Source organism: Mustela erminea, chromosome 4, assembly GCF_009829155.1.
Source record: "Mustela erminea isolate mMusErm1 chromosome 4, mMusErm1.Pri, whole genome shotgun sequence".
Classification (NCBI taxonomy): domain Eukaryota; kingdom Metazoa; phylum Chordata; class Mammalia; order Carnivora; family Mustelidae; genus Mustela; species Mustela erminea.
Genome location: NC_045617.1, coordinates 46,487,266 through 46,512,301, shown reverse-complemented (window position 1 = coordinate 46,512,301; position 25,036 = coordinate 46,487,266). Strand labels below are relative to the sequence as shown.

Sequence of the window (25,036 nt, the reverse complement as noted above, 5' to 3'; positions counted from 1 at the left end):
CCGGGGAGGGAGACAAACCATGAAGACTCTTAATCTCAGGAAACAAACTGAGGGTTGCTGGGGGTTCAGGGTGGGTAGGGATAGGTTGGCTGGGTTATGGACTTTGGGGAGGGTATGTGCGACAGTGAGTGCTGTGAAATGAGTAAGACTGATGATTCACAGACCTGTACCTCTGAAGTAAATAATACATTATATGTTAATAAAAAAAAATGCCCCCCCCAAGAAGAGTATCCTGCACTTTACCTACTAGATTCCAATAGCACCTCAAGTTGTAACAATAAAAAATGACCCAGACATTGACAAATATCCCCTAGCAGCAAAATTACTCCAATGGAGAGACTATGAGGCCATGGATGAATTGATGAATTAGCACAATTAAACTGCAGACATTAACTTAGGTTAATGTTGAAAGTTAACATTTAGGATCTAAACTCGGATATGTAAACCAAACAAGTAAGTTGTAGGATAACTGTGGGCAGGGGGTAGGGGAATAAAAAAACAATAGACTTCAAAATGTTAAGAGACATGTGTGCCTATTACTAGAAAGAAAGAACATTCTAAATATATTACCTGCCACTTTTTGTGTGTGTTCAAGGAACTAAAACCATAGTTACATTTGCTATTTTCCTCTTTTAGACTGCCATCTGGCAATCCACACTTCCACTAAAAAAAATAAAATAAAATAAAAAAATTGCAGTCGATTGGACTAAAATAGTTAATGTACCACCCCACGTGCCAAAAATATGCCAGGGAGTCTGTAGTTTACTCAGTATTGCCCCCAAAGAAAGAAACTAATGTCTCTTAAACATCAATGTCCTTAAAGACAAAAGCAAGTAACTCACAGGATGCTTACCAAATGTATGAAGTTCCTTTACTACCTTTGGGGGATACATAGTCAACCAATAGTAAAAGAAAAAGCAAAACAAAAAAAGTTACATACAACAGGCAAACTGAACTCATCAAACTCATTTATTATGACCCCAAGACATAACATACAAAGTTTTGAAAAAAAGTCCACTAATCAAATACAGCAGAACACAACTAAATAGTCATTGTATTTCCAGTGTCACAGGGATTTGTTAAGAATGAGTGAAATAATGAGATAGTACACTGAATCCCTGCCACTCTCTAGAAAGGCAGTGTAAAGATTCTTCACAATAATGAATATAGGTTCACCACTGTAACTTAATCTACTACCAATTCCCTTTCCTTAGCACCCAAAAGCTGTCAAAAGACAAACTGGCACATACAAACTGGTATGCCCTTTGAGTTCTCTTTCACGAATCCATAAAAGCAGACTATGGTAACAAGACCCTACAGTCACCATAGATGAATAGTAATTATCAAATATAAAGATGAGCAGAAAACAATGAACCATTCACTTAACAAATGTTTTGTTAAATGTGCCCATAAATTATATATATTGAGCACTTCTACAAGAACTCATCTAGGGGCACCTAAGTGGCTCAGTCAGTTGAGCATCTGCCTTAGGCTCAGGTCGTGATACCAGAGTCTTGGGATTGAGCCCCACATTCTGCTCCCTGCTCAGTGGGTAGCCTGCTACTCCCCCTGCTTATGCTCCCTCTCTCTAAAAAAAAAAAAAAAAAAAGAAGAAGAAGAAGAAGAAGAAGAAGAACTCATCTAGATGTAGTAATGAGCAAGATAGATGAAGTCCTGATTCACATCAAGTATACATCCAAGCCCAGGAATTCTAGTGGAAGCATCAAACATTTGGGAAAAGCAACATCATGAAATAAAGTATCAAATACAAAGAATCTTTCAAAGAGAACAGTTAACACCCAAAGGAAAGAGTTAATGGAAAAAACAGAAGACTTGAAGCATCACTATTATTCTCAGATATTGAGGGAATACTTCATTTGTAAGATAAGAACAGATTGTGACAGGAGAAAATTCTGAATAAACACTAAATTTATATATATGTGTATGAAATCTTAGAAAAACAAAGATAAAGAGAAATCCTATAGGTTTTCAGAGAGATAGAAGAGATTATCAGGTATTCAAGGACTGGCTACAGTTCAACTTTAAAAGAACTATGAAAAGGCATATTTTATCAAAGCAAACAATGAAACAAAGACCATAAAGTAAAGAACGAAGGGCAAAAAGGGCAAAAAAAAAATACTATAACACTATTTATAAATATTTTTAAAACATCAAATATTTTTAGGAAATGGACATACAATAAAAATATAAAGACATTTATGGCCGCCATGGGGGAGTGCTTCTTTAAGAAGAAGGAACCACTAGCAGCAGAATCATAGATGATCTCAACACAGAGGGGAGTGCATGAGACAGGGAAGAAGAAATGTGAAACTTTATTAAAAGTCTTTTCTTGGGGCGCCTGGGTGGCTCAGTGGGTTAAAGCCTCTGCCTTCGGCTCAGGTCATGATCCCAGGGTCCTGGGATCGAGCCCTGCCTAGAGCTCTCTGCTCAGCGGGGAGCTTGCTTCCTCCTCTCTCCCTCCCTGCTTCTCTGCCTACTTGTAATCTCTATCAAATAAATAAAATCTTTAAAAAAACAAACAAACAAACAAAAAGAGTCTTTTCTTGCTCTGGTGAAGAGTGTGGATATGAGTTAAATCTAGAAATTGATAAAAAAAAAAAAGTTTAAATACATATGTTAAAAGTTTCAGGTTAACCACTAAAAATCACCTTGAAATAGATATTTTTTTTTACTTCTAAATCATCAAGAAATGATACAGAGAAGACAATCAGTGTAAAAGACCATAGACTAAGTTCAACTTAATCAATAATCACAGTAAGTGTGGGTTAAATTCACTTTTACAATAGACTGCCATATTGGAGTTTGTTTTCGCCTGTTTTTTGTTTGTTTTTTAATGGACCATTTATATTTGCTTTATTCCAACACCCACCAAATATCTATATCTTTGGCTAATTCTTTTTTTTTTTTTTTTTGGCACATACTATTTTTTTTTAAGATTTAAATTCAATTAATTAACCCATAATATATTATTGTTTCAGGGACATAGGTTTGTGATTCATTAGTCTTATATTATACCCAGTGCTCATAACATCACATGCCCTCCTTAATGTCCATCACCCAGTTACCCCATCCCCCCACCCACTACCCCTCCAGCACCCCTCAGTTTGTTTCCTAAGAGTCTCTTTTTTTTCCTCTCTGGTTTCATCTTGTTTCATTTTTTTACTCTCTTCCCCTATGATCCTCTGCCTTGTTTCTTAAATTCCACGTTATCAGTGAGATCATATGATAATTGTCCTCTGAATTCATCTGTTTGGTTTTTTTAAAATTTTTTAATTTAAGTAGGCTGCACACAATGTAGGGCTTGAACTCAGTACCCTAAGATCAAGAGTCACATGCTCTACTGACTGAGCCAGCCAGGTGCCCCAGTCAGTTTCAAAATATCCACCTACATAGTTTATAAGGTACATGTTAGCAAGACACATACCTAAGACAAAATAACACAGGACAACTGTAAAAAAATGAAAGGAAAAAATTCCCCTTTTCCATGGGGCTTCTATTTCAAGATCCCCCAGTGGATTCCTGAAACTGCAGAGAGTACCTAACCTTATATATATTATGCTTTTTTCCTATACATACATACCGCTGATAAGGTTTAATTTATAAATCAGGCATGGTAAGAGATTAACAATAACTAGTAATAAAATAGAACAATTACAATGATATGTAAACGTGATCTCTTTCTCTCTCAAAATACCTTCTTGTACTGAACTCTCCCTTCTTACAATGGTGATGATGCGAAATGACAAAATACCTATGTGATGAGGTGAAGTGAGGTGAGTGATGGAGACACCGTGACCTAGCTAGCTATGACTGACCCTCTGACCATACATCAGGAGGAGGGTCATCTGCTTGTGGATGGCAGGTACCACAGGTGAGAAACCACAGAGCATGAAACTGCAGGAAGAGGGGACTACTGTACACCAAATTAGTAATTTTAAAAAAAAGGAAAGTAAATATAATATTAACATTAGGCAAACTGGAATTAAATGCATCAAATGGGAGGAGAGCAAAATCTCTCATGGATAAAATATGCAACTAGTCAACATGTCATGGCACAAACATTTATGTACCTAAAAACAGCTTCAAAACATGTAATGCAAAAACTGATATCAAAATCAGAACAAAAAAACTTCTATAATCATAGTGTGATTTAATATACCCCTCTCAAAAATGCACATTTCAAAGGAATAAAAAATGTGAAAGGTTTTAATAAGCTTCACTATATAAGTCTAAATATATAAAAGTACACACACGCACAAACACACACAATAGAGGATACAAGCAACCAACAGCTTAAAACATGACTATGTATTAAGGCCACACATGCACTGAAGTCCCCAAAGTATCAAAGCTAAGTGATAGTCTCTGATCATACCTCAAAACAACACCAGGGTAATCATCTGGACTGTTTCATTTAGCCTGGCATCAGATGGGCAAAAATCTAAATGGCAGTTTGTGAGGCTTCAGGAAAGGGGCATTTATAGAAACCTTAGGTAGGAGTATAAATGGCCACTGCCTTTTTTACACAGTAAGTTGATACTATCTGTCAAAATTTTAAAGTCATACCTTTGCCACAGCAATTCTACTTCTAGAAATCCCTCATAAAATAAGTACACATAATTACAGAACAAGTTTGTGTAACAACACAGTGCAATGCTAATTATAGCAGGAAAATAGTAATAACCCAAGAATCTAACAACAGAAAAATAGTTAAATTATTTATAGTATATCCATTTCATAAAATGCCAAGCACTGACATGGAAAGAATCTCCAAGACTCTACAGTGTTGCCTTTTTTGTTGTTGTTGTTTAAGTGTAAAAAATACATCTGTATCATTCAAATTATGTTAGGATAAAAAATAAATAGAAAAAGGAGTTGAAGAATACACAACATACTTTTACTTCCGGAGAGGGACGTGGTGGAGAACTTTTATATTTTACTTTACATATGTCTCAACTGTTTGAATATTTTATGATTTGTACTGCTTGTACAATCCAAAAGAGAAAAGAGCAATTTTTCAAAATTTCTTATTTACTCCCCAGAAAAAGACTGGGATCTTCCTGTTCTTATTACAAATTTGATCAAACTCATTGGAGAGAACAGAACAAGGGTAAACTTCTAACTGTTCCCTCTGCCAGAACATTGTTCTCTCAGATATGGCTCACTCCTTCTCTTCCTTCGAGTTTTCCACTTAAATATCATCTTATCTGAGAAAACTTCCTTGACTTTTCAATATAAAATGACAACCTCTCACACCTATTCTACTGCCACCCCTCCCCCCGCCGACTACTTTGCCTTGCTTTCTATTTCACTGGAGTACTTTCAATACCTGTGTCTTAGTGTCCCTATCTCTAAAATGAGGGTGATAACAGTACCTATCCCACAGGTTGATGCTACGCTTCAGTGAGCCAGAGCCCTCGGAGGAGTGCCGGGCTTTCAGTAGGAGCCCCTCAAGTCCATAATTTTATGCCACTTTTGCGGATGGTCCGCCTTCCCCCTATTACAATGACACACCCAGGAAAGAAAGGACTGTGATTTGTTCCCAATTGCATCCTGAATGTCTGGAAAGTGCTTTTATCAGTAAATACTCATAGCTGTTGATGCTTGATTTAGCACTGCAGCCATATGCACAGACAGCTGAGATTACAAGAAAAAGATCAATTATTTTCAGTAAAAGTAAGCTTTCTGCAACTAACATGAATCATCTGTATTAATTCAATCTACTTTAAAGCATAATATTTAGCAGTAGGACTCCTAGAAGCTTCAAATAGGGAGTTGGTATGGTACCATTTAATTCATTAATTTCTCAACACCAAATGGCAAAAGAAACTAAAACATAATGTGGAATGAGAAAAATGAAAGCACAACTTACTTTGCATTCCTGTTTTTGATGCATGGCTGGTAGAGGACCTTGACAGCATTCCAGGCAGAACAGGAATCTGCCTTCAAGTTATCTTCCAACAGGGGGAACTTTTTGATACTTTTGGAACTTCCCAAAGATTCAATCACCAGACTATCTGAGTTTAAAAGCCATAGCTAAAGATACAGAGAGAAAGGTCCAAGTATAAGGATATTATCATCACCCTATCTGTATCTCACACCACTAAAAACAAAATACACACAAAACTATAAAAACACCAGAAAAAAAAAAAAAGACAGGAGAACCCTGAAATAATTTTTAAGTATGGTAAGTCTTTCAAAGTGTAACATCTGGTAGAGCTGCTGAGATCATAAAGTTTAAAAAAAAAAAAAAAAGACAACCAATTAGGAGAAAATATTTAATATGTAGATAACAAAGTTATTATCTGTTATATATAGAGTCCCAGGAATTAAGAAGGGGGTAAAAACAGCCCAACAGAAATAAAGGCAAAGAATATGAACAGAAGTAACAGAAGAAATAAGTGATGAACATATATAAAAATGTTAATAATAAGGAAATGTATAAATCATATGCCACCATTTTTCACTTATTAGATTGGCAAGTACAGAAAGAGGGTGACATTCAGTTCAATAGAGGAGTTTGACTGCCGGTGGAAGAGGGTTTTTTGGGATTTGGATGCCTGTTGTTCATTGAGGGGCTCAGCTGGAGTCAGACTTCAGCTTGATCCCACGGGGAGCTCTGATGCAAGAATGGCACCTACATTGTCTGTCCCACTTCGAGACAGGAAGCCTCTGCTTTCTGTACCCCAGGGTCAAATCACTGGCAGTAGACTGACCAGGGCAGGGGCAGGGAAGACCTGACTTCCTGAACAAGGTGGCACCTGTCATGTGAGGGCATGCCTCTGGAGACAAAGCAGCTGAGCACCATTAGCAGCCCACATGTCTCAGCAGCTGGGAAATGGGTGCACCAGCCTGAGTAAGGAGGACCTGGGCGGGATACCAAGAATGTCTCACTACATGGGACAAATGAGTACATTTTCTGGTGGGTGATAATCACCAGTTTAAAAAACACAAATTCTAATACCATCTTAGATTAGAAAGGTCTATTTCTAAAGAAGTACTACAACACACATGCAAAGATTATTTTGAAGCACTCACTTCTTTAACAGCCACACATTGGAATTCTAGGCATTAAAGACCCTGGTCTATATTTACACACACAAGGAACAATCCTTATGCTATACTGTTGAGTATAGTAAACATGATAAAGAAAAATGCTCATCATGTGATTCGGGTATGTTTCGCAAACAGAAATGCAGGAATGTGAGTGTATGATCAAGAGAGCTATACACAGAGAGGAAGAAGACGCTGATGGACACACCATACCATTAGTAATGTTTACCTTCAAATCCTATGATACAGCAAGACGAGGAGAGGAGAAAAGTTGGGGGAATACCACTTCTTTTACATTCCTCATGTTATCTGAATGTTTCAAGAAGGTATTACTTTTATAACAAACAGGTTTTTTGAATTTAGTTTTTTAAAGATTTTATTTATTTGACAGAAAGAGAGGCCTCATGTTAAGCATTCTCACCCCATACACACACACAAAAACAGGAACAAAAGAACATATTTTAAACAGAAGTGTATCAAAGGGAAAAATAGGGGAAAAATCCATAGGGGGGAAAAAAGTGACAGAAACAGAATTAAGTTAAAGTGACCAACAAACGCCATGAACAACTTAGAGTAAAGAACTTTATTTTGTGGTGTGAGCAGGAATCAGGTTTTATTTCTTTCTATATCCCCAGTACCTAGCACATAGAGGCACTTGATCTATTGTTATCAAATTAAGGGAGTTGATTTTGAATTAAACCGATATTACAAACTCAAATTTCTGATCATTTCTTTTCTAGACCTGAGACTTAAAGAAAAAAGAATGGCAAGACTAACACATTTCGGAGACCCTGGATTACCACGCTACAGAAAGCTGGGAGAAATCACTTCTTACCAGGATGTACGCTTTGCCATCATGACCTTGAATAGTGAATCTGAAAGTGCTTCTAGCAGCGGAGAGTTCCACTAGACACTGGGCAATAACACTCTGTACAAACTGAGACCTGTTTGAATAGAAATAAATTTTCACAATGTGCCTCTCATAATAACTCTAACTGGCAAAAGGACCCAAAAATACCCAGAGGGTACCTAAAAGGCAGACGTGTGTGCAGCCTGACTTTTCTATATGCTGCCCATCCCTTCGCAGACTGTGCTAATGTGGATTTTAATATATTTTAATGTATTTGTGTTTCCTCCAGTCTTCTTATAACCTATTCTCCAATCCTTAACACACTTCCCATCCCAAACCTAACTATTCCCCTTGACTGAATAAAAAATACTGTATTAGTCAAGTCAATATTCCATTTGTGCTGCCCCACATTAAACAGTAAGTTAAAAAAAGAAGGTGAGGTATTTCATCCCAAACATTAGACAGTATTATATCTGATGTCTTCCACTTGCATCCATCCCCTCAAAGAGTCAGAGCTGAGGTACAGAATCAAAATATTTACAGGAGGATAAGTTTTAAGGTTATATTCAGATTGCCATAATTTCTAGATATCCATAAATAAACTGAAACAGTTAACTTCTGTTTGCAAAATAAAAAGATTCAAAAGAAAGAAAAAGCTAATGGATTTAGTGGCTAAGTAACTTTTTTTTTTGAAAACACAGGAGTCAGCTGAAAACTGACTCATGTTTTAAACTTAAATAAGTCAAATTAATCCCAGAAATAATTATTCAAAAACCTACTGGTGATTAAGTTATGAGGTCCTGGATATATGACAAATAGAAAGAAGAACAAAAAACTTTCAGGTTTAGAAGATTTATATGATGAGCACATTTATTTATGCCACTATGTAATAAACAAACAATAAATGAATCCTCAAGTCTTTTGTATGTGTGGTTTGGTTCAACTGCCTCAAAAACATTTTTCTTTTCCAAATAAAGAGAGGTATAAATAAAAATGAATTCCCAAATAATTAATTGTACCTATCATTCTCCACATTTGAAACTGCAGAATAAACTTAATTTGCTATTTGTACCTTGGTATGATAGAAAATTTTCTTTCAGATGGCTGAATAATTATCTCTGTCATATAAAACTTGGTGGTTTCTAGAAATAAAAATAAGAAAATTAAAATCCAATTTTAAATTTAAAAACATTTTTATGGTGGGCATACTGGTCCTAATTACAATATCCCAAACTAAATATTTTGTACACATACTGGTAAAATTCACTTTCAGTAAAAATTTTCCCAACATGACTTAGTGTAAGACACCAACAAGACACAAGGAAAGCATCCTGAGACTTAGGGGGTGCTTTAGAACACATGCCCAAATGAATCCTGGCACAGCGATGCTCTGTTCACATGCATGTAAGGTTAGAAAAATCAGCCACATTACAGCCATAGCTCACTTAGTAGAAACTAGTCATTTACTTCGCCATTTCTATAGTCACAAACCTAGGAGTCACTGGAAAAGGCTTTTGAATCAGTGTCCCAAAGCCCATGAAAAGATGCTGTAAACCCCACTTTAGTATTTCCCAGAATCTCACTGAGTCTATTAATGCATAATTCCCAACAAATGTGGTTATCTAATTACTTAGTTTATAGAAAAATTTGAACAGTAAACTAAGTATCTTATAGAAATGAATAGAAACATAACCATTCTGAATTTTTAAAAAATCCATGAAAAATGTTTCTTTTCATTAGTAATAAAGGAAATACAAATTAAAAGGAGATATTCTGCAGCATCAAAAAAATATTTGTGAATGACAAAACATAGCAATGATGATGATACGGAGAAATGGGTACGCTTAGACACATATTGCTATCAGAACTGTTAATGATACATTTCTGGAAAACCACTTAATGAAGACCTTAAATATATTCTGATGTCATCATTAAACACCTAAGAATTTATCTCAAAGAAATATTCATACCTATAAAAATGTTTGTATTAATTAAACTGAAAACAAATTCTCTAAAAATTGAGAATGGTTGGGCTAAACAACTACCCATTAAGGCAAGTGAATTCTATGCAATCATTGAGAATGGTGTGCCAAATAATTTTAATTGTCTAAGTAAAATGGAGAGTTATTCTCAGTACATTTTCTGAAAATGTTTTCAATTGTTCAATATAACATACAAAAAAAGGCAAAAAAATCAATAGACAGTTTAACAGCATATTACATATCTAGAGCCATGATGATAAATTTATCTACTTCTCCTTTAAGTTCAACTTTTCATTTTGCTATTTTGAAATCATGTTACTAGATGCAGAATTGCACCTTTTAACATTATGAAGTGATCCCTTCCATTCTAGCTGCTGTTGAACTATAACTTAATTCTATAACTTTAATCCTATAAGATATTGTTATTATGGCTTTATGCAGTTAGCATCCCCTTAAAGTCTCCCACATAACTACCACTGTCTATACCAATCCTTCTTGAATTTAGACCTTCTATTTGGGATGATTTTCTTCTATTCTATAAAGATAGAATTCTATTCTTCCACAAGTACAATTTCTTTTAATAAAAAAAAACCCAAACCAATAGAAATGAATTATTCTAGTTTTTGTCAGGAAACATCTTAGTCTTGATTCACAGGAGAAGATTTGCACCATATAAAATCCTAGGTTAACAGTTTTTAACCTTTGTGCACAATGACGGTTGGATTCCATTATCTTCAAACTTCCATTATTACTGCTCCTTTGAAAGTGATGTCATTTTTCTTCAATTGTTTTTAAGATGTTCTGGTTTTTGTTTGTTTTGCTGTATCATTCTATATGTCTCACTATAGACTTCTTTTCATCTCACTTGGGTTTCATTTAATTAGAATTCTTGCACCTCCTCAACCTTAAGCTTACTGTTTCTGTCACTTTTGTAAAATTCTTAGCAATTACCTCTTCAAATATTGCCGCTTATATTTCTTTTCCTTCTATAAGTCAAACTAAAAATAGATTAGAGTACAAACGTTCCTCAAAAAGTTAAAAATAGAACTACCCTATGATTCAGCAATTGTAAAACTAGGTATTTACCCAAAGAATAAAAAAACTAGTAATTTAAAGCGATATATGCACTCTGTTTATAGCAGCATTGTCAACAACAGCTAAATTATGAAAAGAGCCCAAATGTCCGGTGACTGATGAATGGTGGTGGGTATACACACACACACACACACACACACACACACAGAAATATTACTCAGCCATAAAAAGAATGAAATCTTGCCATTTGCAACAATGTGGATAAAGCTAGAGAGTATTATGCTAAGTAAAGTAACTCAGACAAGGACAAATACCATATAATTTCACTCATATGTGAACTTAAGAAACAAACGGGGGTGCCTGGGTGGCTCAGTCAGTTAAGCATCAGACTCTCAATTTTGGCTCAGGTATCTGGCTTGACACTCAGTGTGGAGCCTACTTAAGATTCTGTCTCTCCTTCTACCCCTCTCCACACTACTCCACTCTCTCCCTCTTAAAAAAATTTCATAGAGGAAAATAAAAAAAACAGATTCTTAACTACTAAGAACAAACTGATGGTTACGAGACTGGAGATGGGTAAGAGGATGGGTTAAACAGGTGATGGGAATTAAGGAGGGCACTTGTTTAATGAGCACCAGGTATTGTAATTAAGTGCTAAATCACTAAACTATACACTTGAAACTAATATTACAGTGTATGTTCACTGGAATTTAAGTAAAAACTAAAAAAGCAAAAAAAAAAATGTTAGATCTTCTTGGTGTATGTTTTACATCTTACTTTCTCCTCTATTTTTGCCTTCTTGTCTCTCTGTGCTGGATTATGGATTCTTCTTCTTATCTACTTTCTATTTATGAATTCTTTTTCCAAGTTGTACATAATCTGCCTTTAAGTCATCCACTAAAGGAGAGCTTTGGTGGCTTAGTTGGTTAAGCATCTGCCTTCGGCTTAGGTCACAATCCCAAGATGCTGGGACTGAGCCCCACATCGGGTTCCTCGTTCAGCGGGGAGCCTGCTGCTCCAACTCTTCTTATGCCCCTCCCCAAGCTTGTGCTCTCTCTCTGTCAAATAAATAAGCAAAATCTTTTAAAAAATATCATCCACTAAATTCCAAATTTCCATTATATATAGTTTTTAGAAATTCTATTGTAGATCTTTTCCAAATATGCTTGCTGTTGTTTCCTTTGCCTTTGATACCTTCAAACCTCTTATAATGTTCAATATAGGAAAGCATGATTCTTCCAGTTTACATGTGTTAATTCTAATAACAGAAGTCTGTTTCTGTTTGTTTGCTGCTTTTGTTAGTTGTCGACGAAAGTCTAGTTTACTTGTGTACTTATTTATCTTTGGTTGTATGGGGAACACTGTACTTGACAAATTATTTGTGGGAATAATATGAGTTTTACAATGAAGGCATTTTACTCCAGAGGTGATCTGCATTTGCTTTTGCCAGGCATATGGGTATTATAGCTATTCCAAGGCAGACTAACCAAGTTCAAGACTTGAAATTCCCTAAAGTACCAAAGGGTTGATTGATACAGGTCTATAATTCCACAGGGCTGTTCCACCTCCCATTCACCTTCACAGTAAGGGTTTGCCTCTTTAGGGTCCCAAAATTTTGTTCAGAGTTGTCTACTAGGTTCCCTTTTGGTGCAGTCTTTAATTTATGTCCTTACGTCTCAAACCAATCAAAATAAAAGTTCTAGGTGCGCCTGGGTGGCTCAGTTGTTAAGCATCTGCCTTCAGCTCAGGTCATGATACCCAGGTCCTGGAATTCAGCCCCGCGTTGATTACTCAGGGGGAAGCCTGCTTCTCCCTCTCACTCCCCCTTGCTTGTGGTCCCTCTGTTGCTTCATCTCTCTCTGTCAAATAAATAAATATTTTAAATAAACAAACACATAAATAAATAAAAGTTGAAATTTTAGAGAACTGGCATATTGCAGGGAAAAGGTGGATTCTTTTTTGCTAACCTTTGAGTTTGCTTGTGTGGTAATTTACCCATATATTTTTTATTTATCTTGATCTTCATTCTTTCCTGTGGATTCCAGTCCATCTGTTTTCTTTCACTCCAGCCTCAAGAAATTTTTTTTAGCATTTTTGTAGAGAAGATCTGCTAGTAATGTGTAACCTCCCTCTATATGAAAATGCTCTTAGTTTTGCCTTCCTTTTTGAAGGGCGGTTTTGCTGGATATATAATTATTAGATGACAGGTTGTTGTTTTTTTTAAATTTCCTTCCAGCATTTTGATTATCTCATTTTAATGTCTTCACTATTTCTGCAAAGAGTCAGCCTTAATTGTATCATGAAGTTCCCTGTATGTGATGCTTCATTTTCTCTTGTACTTTTAAGATTCTTCATCTTTGGCTTTTATCAATTTGACTACAGTGTGCCTGGGTGACGTGTTCTGTGTGTTTATTCTATTTTTCATTGCATTTCTTGGATCTAAAAGTTAATGAATTTCAGCAGATTTGCTAATATTTCAGCCACTGTTTTCTACAAATGTTTTTTCATGAGTTATTCTTTTTCTTACCTCTGAGATTCCATTTACACATTAACTGAAACATTTTGATATTGTCCCACAAATCTCTGAGGTCCCATCCATTTTGATTCAGACTTTTTCCTCTCTGTTCTCTGCATTAATTTTTATTAATATACCTTCAAGTTCAATGATTATTTTTCCTCCTGTCATCTCAAATATGTAGTTTAGCTGATCTAATGAATTTTTTAGTTACTGTAGTTTTCAGCTCTGAAATTACCAATGGTTCTCTCTCTGTGAAGTTTCCAATTTGTTGAGATGTGCTATTATTTCACTCGAGTTCCCCCCCTTTTAGCCATATTTATAACAGCCACTTCAACATCTTTGTCTAATATTTGCACAAATCTAATATTTGTACTTATTCAGTACCTGTGTTTTGAGTCCTGTTTTTTAGTATCGATCACTCTTTTCCATTTATTTGTATGTCTAATAATTTCTAAATGGAAGTAGGACACTGTATGTAATATAATGTTGCTATTCTGGATTTTGTTTTGTTCTTTTAAGGGTTGTTTACTTATAATAGTCAATTAACTAGCCCGGACTCAAACTATGAAATATGTCTTCCCACAGAGTATAGTCGCTAATGTTTTATTTTGCTTAGCGTGGCTCCCTAGAGAGTATTCATTATACCTGAACAGGTTAGCTGTCAACAAATCCAGGGACAGGTTTTGATCAAATACCTCAAACCATTAAGGCTCCCACCTTCTGCTGCCCAACTGTGTGAGGATTGAGAAATGAAATCAAAGGCATGGGAAATGTGCAGGTCTCCCTGAGCTTTCAATTCTTATTGAACTCTCTGGAATCTACTGTGTGCATTTAACAGTCACCCAGAGCTCTGTGAAGAAGTTATTGTCTCAGCCCATCCCTTACTTTTTGCTTCCAAAATCTCCCTCTTAAATTTCTAGTTTCTCCTTTCCCTACCTTGAACCTTACATTATTATGACTATAATGATATCATGGTAATGTTTCCTTTCTTATTCAGCCTTCCATTTTCCTGCAGTGAATAACTGCTTTCTTTTACATCTGTTTAGTTTTCCAAGCACTTTTACCTAACTCTTCCCATCTGATGAAATGGCTTATCTCAAGACTATTACATGCAGTCAAACAAACCAAAGAATGTAAGTTTCATTTTGTAATTGAAAAATGTTAATTGCAGTCTTCCCTCCTTCGCTTCAATCTAGGCTATTATTCCCAAGGCCTGACCCATGTGTCCCTCACCCTAGGTCTCCCTTATCTGTGTTAGATAATCTGTTCCTCAAATCCCACATCTTCTCTCTAAAGGTTAAATCCTTAGGTTTGGTGAGATATATCCTATGGTACATTTCTAAGGAAAATATACATTTGAGGTCTGTGTTTTGAGACACTGCATTTCCAAAGTTGTATGTGTTATCTTCATACTTGATTCGATAATTTGACTGTGATAGAGTTATGGGTTAAAAATCTTTTTCCTTCCAAATTATGAAGGCATTACTTCACTGTCTTCTAGATTTCAACAATGCTGTTAAGAGTTCGAGGTCATTCTAATTCCTGATCTCTTGCTTTTTTCCTCCGAAAACTTCTTCCTTGGTATTCAGAAATTACTCAATGATATAGCTTTGAGTAGCTCCCCAGGTACTGCATTAGTCATACTGGACGTGTAGTGGGCCCTTTCAGCTGAGAAACCAAAGCCCTAGCTCTGGAAAATAGCCTTGTAATTTTGATGTTGTTGTTGTTGTTTAGCATTTCTGTTCTTTGGTAATTTCTTAAACTCTGTTGTTTCTATTCTTTCTTTCTAGAATTTCTATGAGCTAGAGGCTGAATATCCTAAAAGTCTCCATTCATTCATTCAACAAATATTTACTGGTACCCACTATATGCCAGATATTTAGTGCTGAGGTTACAGTGATAAATGAAATAGACAATATCTCTATCTTCAGGGAACTTAAGTGATGATTTTTTTTCTGTAATTCCTTTCCGATTTTCAATCTTTGAATTTTGGTTCTGATTTATGAGATAAAATAGTTCCTTAATTTATTTTCTAGTCTTTTGATTAGGTTTTTTAAGCAATCACATCTTTCATTCTATATTCTTTGAATTATGGAGGCAGTATTATTCCATTTCTCTAAGAACATTATTTTTGTTCTGTTTTATACATAATCCAGTTCTCCTCAGTGCCTTAATTCTGTCTACTTCATTATTTCTTTACTTTTCTTTTACAGTCTCTTTTATAGTTGGAGGCTTGCTCGAGTATCTGTTGATTCTCAGCAATCCATTCGTATTTAAGTGTAAGATAATAAAATGCTAACAGGAAAACTCTCAGGTGTAGGTACAAGGCTTATTGACTATAGGATGGCTGAATCTAAGTTCACTTTATCGTTGAAGGAAGCTTACAAATCAGAGTCTCCACATCTCTTCTCTGGTTGGTATCCTTCCATTTTTCAAGAAAGAGTCTTCTAATCTCTTGCCTTGAGAGTATAAGCAAATTGTAAAGAGAGAAAGAATCTTAGGAGTCCTACAGCTCCATCTAAAAATTTTGAGTTAGGCATCCTTCCTCCAGCTCCTTGTCTCAGACTGCTTTCCCTGTTACCTGCTGCCTCCAAATTCTGAGCAGACCAACTCTGTGGCTCTACCGTGGGCGCGAGCTCCCTCCTCACTCAGATGAACTACAGAGCTACCAAGTGTGCTACCATACCTCTCAGCTTTACAGCTTTCAAAACAGTCTGTGTATACCTCTTGTTTACATCACTGTCGCTTCCTCTCCATGTTTCTTTGTCTCTGTGGATGTACATCTTTTTTATTCCTTAACTGATGTTTTAACTGGGCTTGAGGGAGAAGAGGAAAGAATTAAAAAAATCAATTCACCTAATTTGACTGAAAGCCTTAAAATGTTCTAAGTTGTTGGTTAAAGTGCTTGGTTTCATTCTCCAAAATGATGCTGAGGGTGGCATCCTTTACCCCTACTCATTCTTCCTTTTCTGTTTCCTTTGAGCAAGTAACTACTTGCCAGATTCTGGTAATTTTAAAATACAAACAAAAAAGACCACCATCTGCCTTCTTTTAGGTATACTAGCTTCACTTAAATCCCATCTTCTAGTTAATTATATTAAAAACAATTATTAATCACCTACAAAGCTGATGCAGAGTGTTGTAGCTCTCCAGACACTTTTAAACCTTATCTTTAAATAACGAGGTGATTTAATTATCAGGATTTTATTATATTTGAAAGTGGTATAACACAGACTTTACATAAATACAATGAACACTATTGGGAAAAGAACAGGAACAGAGTACAAAACTCAGAATGTGGTTTCTTTCATTTCAATCCCCAGCCCTAAAATACAGCCCTGAGGAAGAGGGCAGCCAAGAAAACTTCTTCATCTTCTCCATCAACCAATCCTGACTGAGGAGTTGTACTGAGAAAAAAGCTCCACTTTCCAGGTACAAACTTTATACTGTTGCTTTATATCCACAGAGAGGATATGAAATATTGAAAATGACCCAACTTCTCAATGCTTAAAACTCAAAACTATGTACTTATAAAGATCAAAATACACAAACTTCTTAGCGTGTTGGATGATATGTTAGCTAATTCCTATTTTTTTTAAAGATTTTATTTATTTATTTGACACAGAGAGAGATCACAAGTAGGCAGAGAGGCAGGCAGAGACAGAGAGAGGGGGAAGCAGGCTCCCTGCTGAGCAGAGAGCCCAATGCAGGGCTCGATTCTAGAACACCGGGATCATTACCCGAGCTGAAGGCAGAGGCCTTAACCCACTGAGCCACCCAGGCGCCCCTAATTTCTATTTTAAAAATCATCAATTCTACAATATATATTAGTTATCTATCTTCCATATAGATTTCCTATAAAATCTCCTTCTACTCTTTTTTAACAAGAAGGCAATCATTTTGGCTTTTTTATTATAAAATTCTTACCTGATGACATGGTCTCTCCCAACATTACCTTGCAACGCTTACAAATTACTTTGGTATTTGCCTTTGGTTTCTGTAGAACAGAAAAATGTCATTTAAATGTCATTCAGCTTTTCTTAAAAGGAATATATAATTTTAACATAGTCTCTAGAGTATACATTGAACTTTACATTTTATTTTGCCCTCTACTAAATACTGGGAACACATTTAGCTTGTATGCATAATTCACATGCACAGAGATCATTTTTTTTTTTAATCTAAAGACAGAATAATGAATAGACTGATTTTTCTAAACCTAGCCACTTCTTGATAATCTAATTGTTGTAAATAATTTGAACAGGAAGCACCTTACATTTCTAAAAAGCACTTCCAAACATCCATTACCATTTAGGACAGGCAGATGGTAGACAACAAAGGCAGACAGAATAGGTGACTTGTCCCAATTCATGTGTCTAGAAAACAGGAGAATCAAAAACTGGAGCCATTATTTTGATTCCCAGTCCAGTATAATTTATGTAAAAGTAATCTATAATTCATAACATAGATGGAGTTCCATTTTAGGCTCTGCACTGGGTGTAGAGCCTGCGTAAGATTCTTTCTCTCCACCCCTCCCTCTGCCCCTCCCCCCACACTAGCTCTCTTTCTTTCTAAAAATAAAAAAAAAATTAAAATAAAAAGATGAAATAGTATAGAAATACCACGTACTTCAAATAGAGTATAAGTACTGCTTCAAGAAACTTTTAATTGATATGTATTCATATGTGATCTTGATATTAAAAATATCTTGATATTTTTTATATAAAATATGATATTAATATAAAAAAGATCTTGATATAAAAAATTATTTCTGGGTTGCTTGGGTGGCTCAGTCGGTTAAGTGTCTGCCTTCAGCTCAAGTAAGGATCTTGGGTCCTGGGATCCAGCTCTGCATCAGGCTCCCTGCTCAGCGGGGAGTCTGCTTCTTCTTCTCTGCCCCTCTGCTTGTGCTCTCTCAAATAAACAAGATCCTTTTAAAAATATGTATTTCTTATTTAATTAGAGGTCAAAAAATATCAAAGCCACAGACACAGAAACTATGACAGGTAACAATCTGTTCAGATGTAGGCAAGGATACAGTAAGAAGACAGCTCAGAAAGTAGGAATGCTCAATGGTGAAGTTTGACATTTGGGCAGTTTCATGCTTTCTTACAATAAAATCTATCTGTATGGCTCCAAATTGGTATTAAACACACTTTTTAAAGAACCCATTTGTATGAGTTAAATCAAACCAACCTCATTAAATGTTACTAAAAACTAAAGGCTTTACTAAAAACTAATACAGGGTATAGAAGTAGCAATGCTAGAGAAGAAGAAATTTTTCTATTCTGAGCAGAACATTTTTCATCAGGAGCTCTGTTATATATTTCATTTATAATTGCTGTTACAGCACATTTTGCTTTGTAATGAAGTAGGAAGTAGGAAAAGTGGTTACTTATTGGTTTAAAAAAAAAAGCAGTCTATCTTTTCAGGACACTGGTAATCAAGATTCTAAAATATGACCAATAAAAAACAAATGATCTCAAACAACCAAATGTGTGATTTTGATTCAGATAGTAGAAGCTACCTTTAATAGAACTGATAAAATCTGTATATGGTCTGTATTTTATCATCAAGTGATAATTGGTCCTTTTGTCAAATGTGAAAAGACACTGTGGCTATTTAAAAAAGAAAAATCCATATGGGATGAAAAGACATGTCTGGGATTTGCTTTAAACTAAGGGATCAGGGGGAGGGAATTAAAGGAACAGAGGAAGCCTACTTTATGAATCAAGAGGACTGATACATTGAAGTTTACAATTCTTTCCTTTTTACATTTATGAATGTTTAACAAAGCTCAACACAATATTTTAAGAAAATTTAAAAAACAAACAAACAGCTTTATAGATTTAACAAAACAAATGATCAAAATCAATAAATTATTGCCAACTACCCCCAGAAAAAAAAAAAAGCAAAGCTGTCAGTCACACTTGCCAGATGTAATATAATCAAAGTTCAATTTCATTTGTTCCTTAAAACAGCTTGAAGTCAGTGAGACTATACTTTCTAAGTCTAGAATACTATTATGAATCTTATAAAAGGCTGAAGTGCCATCTTTATCATCATATTATAAGATGCTGGTAGACACAAAAAAATAGCATAATAAGTAAATGCAAGAAATAAGGAAATCTTCAAGAGTCTCTTGATAACAGAAGAAAGGTATATACTACCACATTAACAGGCACAAATACTGTATACTCAAATGGGGTATTGAGGGAAAGAAATAAGTGTTGGATTTTATTTGTTTATGCTATTTTTAAAATGAGGGCTTTTTAATTAAAATATGATAACACTCGAAATTCTGTTGAAAGAGAAACTCTGTTTCGTAATGCATTTTTCTTGACTAGTCCTTAAAGGAAATAATAAAGCAAGTTGTGCAGTGAAGCAGCCTAACAGTGTGGGAACTTGACATCGACAGAGCGAACATCAAAGAAGGACCTTGTTGTACACTAATTAAATCAATATATCTGAGAGACGGCACCACTGCTCCGAGATGTGGATTAGCCTCCTGTCCTCGTTTTGATTTCCCTTTGTGTTGTTTCAATTTCTAAGGACCCTTGATATTGTCTCGCCCAAAAAAATGTTTCCCAAGAGATATCATTAGGATGCTGTGTCACCATATGACATTTCAAAACCCTGCTAGATGGCTAGACTTAGTGATATGAGAAATAGGTTTTCAATAGCACAGAGCACATAGTCTTGTTCCCACAGGAGCCTTGAGAGCACTGTTTAAGCAGTCCCTCCAAGTATATGTTGCTATTTTGGTCACAGGCATACTCTTTCAATGGCTGCGATATGCAATTAATGAGAACTTCCATCTAGGCTAACTGGGAAACAATCTCGTCAAAGCAGCTTGTCATGACAGGAGTTTCCCACAGTCTTCTTGATACTAAACACTGTGCCGTCTGAATATGAAGGGTCTTCCTTTAATACATAGGATGGCTGTTCATGATTAAGAGAAATTCTTGTAAATGACATCATATAACTGATAAAGATGTAAGTGTGAAGAATATATTTCCATATAGGGAAGGGAAACTCATAGTTTCTCTCATTTAATCTTTTTCCTCTCCTCTTCCATTCACACCTTGCAAATATTTTAAAAATTTAGAGCTTAATTGTGAGAATGAAAGTTAAAACACATAGGACAGTGAACTATTAGTCTATAAATTCAGATGAAAATACGATTTTAACATAACTATTTTAAACATAACAGATTTATATTAACTTCTTACCATTTGTTTTTGAAAACTATACAAGGATAAAGTACTATAATTTTAAACAAGCCATATTTAGGTAAAGAGATGAGTGTTTATGGCGAGAGATAAGGCACTTAAATAATTCTGATAACTTCAATCTTTGATGAACTTCCTTAATCTTCCCTCAAAATATAAAACAGTTCTATAAACTAACTTAAAACCTGAGAGCTGCCCAACTAATGCACATTTCCTGAAGTTTTTGTTACAAAAATTAAATGAAATTTAATGTACAATGCTTTTATTCCTACCGATAATCAGATGTTAAAATGAAGATTGTCTGGCAATGAATTTCTTTACTTTTTAAATCAGATCGGTATTGACTTGCCATCAGGAGAATGATTTCTCACAAGGGCCAAGTCAATGCCATTGATTTTCTTTTAAAATAAGGTAAACCACTTGTTCTCTGCAGTGAAAGGAAGCTGCTTTCTCCTTAAAGCAACTTCTACAGCAAGGGGCAGCTGACCTCACATGGTCCACCACCAACTTGGATTTGGCAGCACAAGCTTCATTTCCACATGTGGACTCCTCCACTTTCTTTTTCCTTGATGGCATCTGCTTTTATGACATCAGCAGAAGTCTTAACTAGGGGCAGACACAGGGAAATACCTAGGCCTAACTGTATAGTATATATCATGGAATAAAAGAACACTTTTAATTCAAATCAGACTATATAGAGTATGGTATGTTGTCCTAAAAACAAGAAAGTAGGGCATTTGGGCTTGTAAAATGGTAACATTCCCAATTCTATCCATGAAAAAGTCTTCTTCCTCCAGCCCTAAGCTATTCTGGTCTAAGGCCTTATGCTCTTCCTCTATCAACAGAATAGAGTTGGTGAATAGAGACAGTTGAAAATCATGGATTTTGGTCCTTGGAACAGTATGTATAGCATGCTGTAATTAAAAAAAGATAGGAGAAGCCAGTTTCTAAGCCAACCTCCAAATTAGCATTTATTTTGAAAAGATATTTTACCAATTTAAAATGGTTCTCAGAAGAACACTGTGTCTCCACTGGGGCTCGTTCAGGTTTTGGCTGCCATAAATCACTTCTTAAATTCACCAAGAAGAAAGAGTCTCCAATAAAACAGTCATTCTCTTGTGGATGAAGAGGCTTATTAGCAAAGGGGTCAGGATGACAACACCATTCTTCAACTAGCGCTCCCCAGTTCTCACTCGGCAATGGGAGCACCCTGAGGAGCTTCCTAGTAGAGAGAGGAAGAACAATTTTTAAAGAACAAAATGGAAATGTAGCATTTTCTTAATTAAATCAGCATGAAAGATAAAAGAAACTCATTAACCACATTGTCCGCAGTGATGATTTTTTCCCCCAGATTACAAAAGTAATATATACTTACCCTAGGCAGTTTGAAAATGTATAAAGTTATAAAAGAAATAAAAATCGTCCTTTCCTTACCACCCAAAGACAAGTAACTACTTTGTAAATGATGGGTTATTTCCTTGCAATCCTTCCAAGAAACATAACTGTATGCACGTATGCAGTCTGGGATCAGAAGTTATACACCAACGGTATCTTGCTTTCACTGTTTATTTAATTATATTAAGATTCTTAATGACTCCATTCTATTCTACAGGCTTGCAAAAACTTTAAGATCATTCCCTTACTGGTGGATATTCAGTTTCTCAGTATCAACAACCCTGTGATGAACCTTCCTGTTAAAAAATTTGTAAACATATCTGACGATTTCCTTGGGAAAAAAATCTTGCAAATGTGAGATCACAATCACAATGATATCCATATTTTAAAACCCCACACATATCAGCAAACTGCTTTTCAGAAAGGCTATACGAATCTATAATTCTTCCACCTACCTTCTTCAGAATACTATCACTTTTCCATGTAAGGGTGAAAATATTCTCCATATATACTGCTTTAATTGGCAACTCTTTAATTACTAGTGAGATTGAACTAGCTCTCATATTTATTGACCAGCATGTTCCTTCTGTGAGTTGTGATCAGTGACTATTTTCTAATGAGGTATTAGTATGTTCTTACTAATTTTTAAATGTATATTCTATCTTAAAATATTAGCCTTCATCCATCATCTGCGACAAATACTTTTTCAATGTTATTGCCCTTTAATTTGGTTTGTCTTAAATTTCAAATTACCTAAACCTTTCTTCTGTGATTTCTCCCATTAATTATTTTGCAATAAACTTTTTATTTAGGAGTAATTTTAAATTTACAGAACAGTTTCAAAAACAGTATAGACAGTCCTCATATACACCCTACCCAGCCTTCTCTGAGGTTAACATCTTATATAACCATGGAAGATTTGTCAAAACTACAGACTTTATCTGGTTTTCCCTAGTTTTTCCATTACTGCCCTTTTTTCCTTTGATTTAGGATCCAATTCATGATAACATAATGCCATTAGTCATCATGTTTCCCTAGTCTCCTTTAGTCTGCTACATTTTCTTAGTCTGTCCTTATTTTTTAGGACCTTGAAATTTTTGAAGAGCAGTGGGTCTGGTGTTTTATAGAATATCCCTCAATTTAAGTTTGTCTGATGTTTTCTCAAGATTAGACTGGGGTTACAGGTTTGGGAAAGAATATCACAGAAGTGAAGTGACCTTCTCAGCACATTTTATCAGAGGGTACACTCTCTCAATCAATATGACTTATCACTGGTGCTGTTAAACTTGAACACTTGGCCAGCCAGTATCTACCAGGTTTCTCCACTAATGAAGCTACTATTCCTCCCTTTGCAAACTCTATTCCTTGGAAATGAGTCACTAAGCCCAGACCACACTCGAGAGGAAAGAAACTGAGCTCTACTCTACTATTATGTTTTTATGTTTAAAAGAGCCTCACGATTAAGTAGGCCCTTATATTTATTATCAGTTCTGGTTTGTTTGTTTGTTTGTTTGTTTGTTTTTTCCAATGGTTTCATTTTTTTCTGGACAACAATTGATACCTCGGACTTTATCAGAAGAAAAGCTAAACATGATTTATCTCCATTCTACTCTAAATTAGGGAGACCTATAGTCTAAGAGGAGAAGAAATATGGGCAGAATCATGAGAAACTTCAAAATAATTAATCCTGAGAAAAACTGAGACTAAAAACATGTTCATGGTCTTCTTAACGCCAGTGAGTAGTATGAATGTTTAAAGCAGCCTGAATACTTGCACACCTCTGTTCCTATGCACAGAAACATGTGCTAAGAGTCAACTATATTTGATCACAGACCTGTTTATGCTTTAGTTTAGTTACATAATTTAATTAAATAGTATGTAAACCAAGGAAATACAAATTGCTATTCCCCTGAAACTAAAAGTTTCAGACAAAATAAAAGCCAGCTGTAAAAAAAAGAAATTAACTGGTAAGACATGGGAGATATAACAATAGAACATTGGAAAAAGGGAGGAAGAGTAAAAATCTAGAAAAGTCTACAATTCCATTGCTTTAAGAATGTCTAACTTCTCCTTCCATTTAAGAAAACAGATGCTAGAACTTGTAGATGATGAATCTGTTGCCTCTGGGATAAAAGGGTTAACAATGAAATACCTGATAGTAAAAAAAAGCTACACAACAGTGGAGTCATGTTCAACAAAAAGATACTGGTTCCATAATAAAATATTAGTAAATTAATATACATTTGCATGTTTTAAGTTAAAATATTTGAGATGCAAATGTATCATTTTTTAATGATTTCCCCCATGTTAATCCTTTTTCCTTTATCTCCTCAACTATGAGTATCATAATAAGACTCTTAACTACAAAGAACAAACTGATGGTTACCAGAGGGGAGGGGAATAAGGTGATTGGTTAAGTAGGTGTTGGGGATTGTTGTGATGAGCACCGGGTGTTGTATGGGAGAGCTGAATCACTAAACTGTACATTTGAAACTAATATTACACTGTACACTAACTAACTGGAATGTAAATAAAAGTTAAAAAAAAAACACCAATAAAAAAATGACAGGTGAACATACTACTTTCTCCCACCGGAGTCTCTGAAAAGTGAGTTATGGAAGCAGGTCTTTGGGCAGCAGTTCCATGACCACCTCACCCAGCTTCTCAAGCACCAGCCCAAAGCCAAGATCCACAAAGGCTAACAGCTGCTCCACTGCACTGATCCACCACAGGCCTCTACCCAGTAATTCTGGATCCACCAGCAACAACCAACCCAGGGAACCATCAAACATTCCACCTAGAGCCCTATCAGCAAGTGCACTCATGGATTGCTTCTTGGCTATTTGATCAGGGATGGGGGAGAGGGATTGGTAAATATAATGTGATTTACTCTCTTACTATTTAATGGTTATTCTTCTAAATCTCTTTCTTACTGTTCTTATATCAATAT

The 25,036-nt window shown here is 35.4% G+C and overlaps 1 protein-coding gene across 6 annotated transcripts in view; it reads right to left on the bottom strand.

Annotated features, from left to right (window-relative positions):
* Positions 1 to 25,036, bottom strand: part of UBE3D (ubiquitin protein ligase E3D) — a 155,409-nt gene that overhangs the window by 101,294 nt on the left and 29,079 nt on the right. For all 6 annotated transcript variants that reach the window (XM_032339181.1, XM_032339177.1, XM_032339178.1 and 3 more), the window contains exons 4-8: positions 21,685 to 21,913; positions 17,387 to 17,456; positions 8,997 to 9,066; positions 7,910 to 8,018; positions 5,894 to 6,057 (exon numbers count right to left, since the gene is read on the bottom strand). In XM_032339181.1, the coding sequence (XP_032195072.1) occupies positions 5,894 to 6,057; positions 7,910 to 8,018; positions 8,997 to 9,066; positions 17,387 to 17,456; positions 21,685 to 21,913 (642 nt within the window). The remainder of the gene's footprint in view (positions 1 to 5,893; positions 6,058 to 7,909; positions 8,019 to 8,996; positions 9,067 to 17,386; positions 17,457 to 21,684; positions 21,914 to 25,036) is intronic.